We start from the raw sequence: 4,777 nt of genomic DNA, 5'->3' as shown, positions 1-4,777 counted from the left end.
TCCCGCTCCCGCCCGCTCCCGCAACAAACATGGCGGCGGCGCGGCGCGGCGGGGAAAGCGCTCCGACGGGAAACATGGGGCCACGCCGCTGACCCCCTGCGCGCCGCGCTCGGTAGGAGCGGGGAGCGGGGCGGTGGGCGGCCGGGACACCCGGCCGGGGGCTGCTGGGTCCTTGGGGAGCCCTTCCCGGGGCAGCCGCGCGGCCTCAGGAGTGCAGTCCCGGGCACCGGCCCTGAGGCACAGTCCCCCGGGTACCCCACACCCGGGCACCCCATCCCCTGAGGCACCCTATGCCCTGACACACCAACCCGTATCGCCTGGGCACCCCGCTCCCAGGGCACCCCATCCGCTGGGCACCACACTCCCAGGGCACCCTATCCCCTGACACCCCGGGCACCCCACCCCCTGGGGTACCCCATCGCCGGGCACCCCATTTCGTGGAGCACCCCATTCCCCCACCCCAGAGTACCCCATCCCATGGGACACCAGCCCCCAGGGTATCCCACCTCCCAGGGCACCCCATCCCCGATCAGCCCATGGCAGCACCAGGGCAGCCAGCCCCCTGCCCCGGGGTGCAGCCTGGTCTCTGATGCCCGCAGCATGGCGGTGCCAGGGACCCCCACCGGCCTCCGCTCCCTCCTGTCCCTTGCGAGCCAGACACCCTGTGCCTGCCTGGCAGGCGGCCGTATCCCTGCTAGCTGGTGACATCCCTCCGTCCTGGGACTTGGCAGGATGGAGGCCAGGGATGTCCCCGTCCCCATCCCTGCGCTGGCCACGGAGCCGCGATTCGTCCAGCGCCTCAGGTGAGCCTGCAAGGGGGAATGGGAGCCCTGCGGCTGCTCTGGCAGGGTGCAGGCAGGGCTGGCGGGGAGGAGAGCTTGGAGGGCCAGCCTCACACCCTGGGACTGGGGTCTCTTCCCTTTGGTGGGGTGGGCTGCGGGGCTGGGGAGGGCCTGACCGTGCCTTGACCTTGCAGGGAGCATTTGGAAGAGGAGCAGCTCCTGGACGGGCGCTACCGGCTGCAGGAAGTGCCGGGGGGCCGCGTGGCCCTGCCAGTGGTTGAGGAGAAGCTCTCCCAGCTGCGGCTGCCCCAGGAGATACCCTGTGGACTGGTCCAGATCCAGGTTGGGAGAGACCCCCCCCTCCCAGAGTCCCGCCATGGGGCGGTGGGGTCTCAGCCCCACGTGCCACATCCCTTCCGCAGGACCCCGTCCCCTCCAGGGCAGCCCGCCGGCAGACGCCTGCCCAGAAGCTGCGGGACGAGCTGCGGCGGCTGCTGGGCAAGAGCTGGTCAGAGGAGCTGGAGCGTGATGTCCCCCGTGCCTGGCAGCGGCATGGGGATCTGGTCCTGCTGAGCGAGGATTGCTTCAGGGCTGCGCCGTGGGAGAAGCTGGGTAAGGGGGAGCAGGGTCTGGCTGCCCAAATCCTGCCTGCAGAGCTGTCCTGGCTTTTCCCAAAGCTCCGAGGACGGGTGCGTTGCAGGTCCGGCGCTCTGGGAGACGGTCGCCTCAGCTCTGGGTGGCCGTAGGCTGGCCAGGCGAGGACGGGTGTTGCCGGATGGGATGCGGTCCCCCAGCGTCACCCTGCTGCTGGGCCAGGATGGCTGGGTGGAGCATGTGGACAACGGGATCAGGTAGGCAGGAGCCACGGTGCAGGACGCAGCCGGTGCAGGGAAGGGGCTGCCCTCATTGGGCCGGTGATATCTCCCAGGTACACGTTCGATGTGACCAAGTGCATGTTCTCACCGGGCAACATCACAGAGAAGCTGCGCGTGGCCTCGCTGCCCTGCTCCGGGGAGGTCCTGGTGGATCTCTACGCAGGTAACGGGGATGGCGGAGGGATTTGGCAGGGCAGGCTTGCGGAGGCAGGCAGGCAGGCTGAGAGCAGTGAGCAGGTACCAATGGCATCCAGGTGGATGTGAAACATCGTTTCCAGCCTGGACTGGAAAAATACCCAGGCTTAGAGCTCCTGCCCTGTCTGTGAGCCCTCAGCTAACCTGGCACTGCTGTCCCTCCTGTGTCCTTGTTGCCTTTGGACACTTAGGATGACCTTACACTCAGGCTCTGCAGAGCACTGCTCTGTATCTAGTGCTGGTCATGGGAATCATTGGGATCCAGGAGAAAGATTTGTCCTCAAGATTGTTTCTAATAAGGTCCCGTAGATGTCCTGAGCCTGTACTCATGCACTTTCTTGACAAGCTGACGCTAACTGAAATGTCCTATGCTGTGAGATGATTGGGGAGATCACATCAGGCATTTGCATGTCAAGAGAGCTGCTGTTTTGTACTTAGGAAAGTTAATGCTTTCAATAAGTGCCACACAGAAAGGCAGTGGCACTCACAAAACTGCTCTGGATTAATTAAAATTAATGGTAGTCTGAGCACTTCTGCACTGAGCGGAAGCAGGGCAAGGCAGGTCTTGAGCTAATGAACAAAGACTGAAGAGCTCCTCTGTAAACATTTTTTCAGACAGATTTTGCTTTTGCAGAGGAGGGAGGGATGAATTTCCATTTTCCCAGCATCTGGGCTTGTTCCAACCCAGAGCAAAGCAGATTCAGAGAGCTGGGGTGGCAATCCGCATCCCACCCTGCCTCTGGGGAGGAGCGTGGACCCCCCGGCGGTACCGGGACCCTGCCCTCAGCACTGCCACCTCCTGCCCCCAGGCATCGGCTATTTCACGCTGCCGTACCTGGTTCACGCAGCGGCTGCCTTTGCCCATGCCTGCGAGTGGAACGGCCATGCCGTGGAGGCCCTGCGCAGGAACCTGGCACTGAACGGTGTGCAGGACCGCTGCCACATCCACCACGGGGACAGCCGGCAGGTGAGTGGTGCCGCCCAGCCGCGGACCCCCCATCCCCGCGTGCCATCCCCCTTATCTCCCCTCTCCTTCCAGCTGGAGCTGCGGGACATAGCGGACCGGGTGAACCTGGGGCTGATTCCCAGCTCGGAGGAAGGCTGGCCAGTGGCCTGCTGTGTCCTGAAGAAGGGCACGGGTGGGGTTCTCCACATCCACCACAACGTGGAGACTCTCCCCTCACCGGCCCCTCCGCAAACCCCAGTCCTGCAGGCTGAGCGGGAGTCTCTGGAGGGAGCCGGCTCTGATGGAGAGGTGCAGCACCCAGCGGAGGATGGTGGCAAGGAGACACTGGGGGCCAGGATCAGACCTGAGTGGCAGAGGTGGGCTGAAGCCACGGCGGCACAGATCCGGGGGCTGCTGGTAGAGCTGCATGGGCAGCCGTGGCGCACCAGCATTCTGCACATCGAGGCAGTGAAGTCCTACGCGCCCCACGTGCATCACCTCGTGCTGGACCTCGAGTGCCGGCCAATGCTGCCCACCTAGCTGGCCACAGGCCCCAGCATGGCTCCGGCTCGCACGAAATGCTGGTGTTGGAGCATCAGTGGCCAGGAGATGCTACCGTTGCCCGCTGCCAGCCTGGATGCGCTTTATGTCCCCTCGTTCCCAGGTGGCATCACGGCCCAGCAGTGCCTCCCGGTCCCCAGGGCATGGAGGGATGTGATTCCATGGGAGATCTCTCCAGAAGCTGTATCCCAGCCTAGGATGGGGTGAGCTGGGACCGAGAGCACCCGGCATCCTGCCCCAATCTTGGAAATGTGGTGGCGCTTTCAGCCCCATTTTCACACAGGAGAGAGAGCCACGGGGCTGAATAAACATCAGATTCCTGCCGGGCTTCGTTTCAGTGAGTCAGGGGCAGGCTTTGTACTTGTATTTACCAGCGTGCTTTTTTATTGTACTGGAAACAGATCTGTTCATCTCGGTTTCTTCTCACCTTTTTGCAGAAATAAGGATGTTTCCCACTTCTCTGGTTGGTGTCCAGTTAAAAAGTGACTGGTGCAAGCATGGGGGTCTGGCCTGGGGACGCCAGCTCCCAGGGGAGTGCGTGGAGGGGCTGGGAGAGCACAGCCTCTGCCTGCAAGCCCAAAGCTCTCTTGCCTGAGCATCGTGTGGTTACCCCTGTTGCAGAGAAACCCCTGCTTGGGGAGGGAGCTGACACAGGCCCTTTGGTGTCCCTGTGGATTTTCCGCTGTGTAGGTGTCCTGCCTCCTCCTGCAGGGCTGGGAACCTCTGGCTCTCCCTGTCCTGTGGCAGGGAGCCCTGGGGCGCAGCTGAAAGTGTGGGCAGAGCTGCATCCTCGTGTTTGCTTTGGGGCTGCTCCCAGCCAGCCTCCTATGCAGCCCCGCTGTCCTGCGTGACGAGAAGCTGCCTCCCCATGGATGTGAGCCCCACACCTCGTCCTGCCACGTGTGCTCAGCGTTTCCCTATTGCCTGTGCCGCTGCGGGCAGAGCGCGAGGAGCCCTGCTGGGACCGTACCTCTGCCCACGAAGGACAAGGGCGAAGGCTGGAGCCTTGCAGCGGGGCCATCCTCTGCTGCGGGCAGAGCTGGGTGAACACCACGACTGTGGGTCCCGGTCCCTCGCCCACACCGTGCTGGGCTCCCCTGGGAACCCCTGGCTGGCCCACCCCCCCAGCATTGCGGGTGGCTGTAGACTTTGTGCCGGCCTGTGTGTGCTCTTTGGGAGGAGCTGCCTTCCCAGATAGGGCTGCGGGGAAACACGCCGGGATCGCAGCCCGGAGAGCCGGGACGGATCACCCAGCTCCAGGCACCGAGACGGGCTCTGCCCAGCCCTGCCGGGGGAGGAGGAGAGCAGCCCGCGGGGTTGGGGACGGTCCCCGGGGGGAAGGAGCTGCTGTCCCCGGCAGCGCGGGGGCTGGACGGGGCGGGCGCCGCCTCCCGCCCCGTCGGTGCCGCAGGTGCGGC

The 4,777-nt window shown here is 64.5% G+C and overlaps 1 protein-coding gene across 2 annotated transcripts; it reads left to right on the top strand.

Annotated features, from left to right (window-relative positions):
- Positions 1–67: 67 nt before the first annotated feature.
- Positions 68–3,668, top strand: TRMT12 (tRNA methyltransferase 12 homolog (S. cerevisiae)). 2 transcript variants are annotated; one of them, XM_010572438.1, is made up of 8 exons: positions 68–112; positions 732–803; positions 977–1,124; positions 1,205–1,394; positions 1,483–1,633; positions 1,711–1,820; positions 2,662–2,819; positions 2,892–3,668. In XM_010572438.1, exons 2-8 carry the CDS (start codon positions 733–735, stop codon positions 3,336–3,338), a joined length of 1,275 nt encoding a protein of 424 aa, XP_010570740.1. In that variant the 5' UTR covers positions 68–112; position 732; the 3' UTR covers positions 3,339–3,668. The 2 variants fall into 2 exon arrangements, with proteins under 2 accessions (XP_010570740.1, XP_010570742.1); XM_010572440.1 differs by having other exon boundaries at positions 2,487–2,819; positions 2,892–3,134.
- Positions 3,669–4,777: the final 1,109 nt, after the last annotated feature.

This window comes from Haliaeetus leucocephalus, unplaced genomic scaffold (assembly GCF_000737465.1).
Source record: "Haliaeetus leucocephalus isolate CR32 unplaced genomic scaffold, Haliaeetus_leucocephalus-4.0 Scaffold340, whole genome shotgun sequence".
In the NCBI taxonomy this organism is placed as follows: Eukaryota; Metazoa; Chordata; class Aves; order Accipitriformes; family Accipitridae; genus Haliaeetus; species Haliaeetus leucocephalus.
The sequence above is the reverse complement of the archived record's forward strand: the minus strand, read 5'-3'. Positions and strand labels throughout refer to the sequence as shown.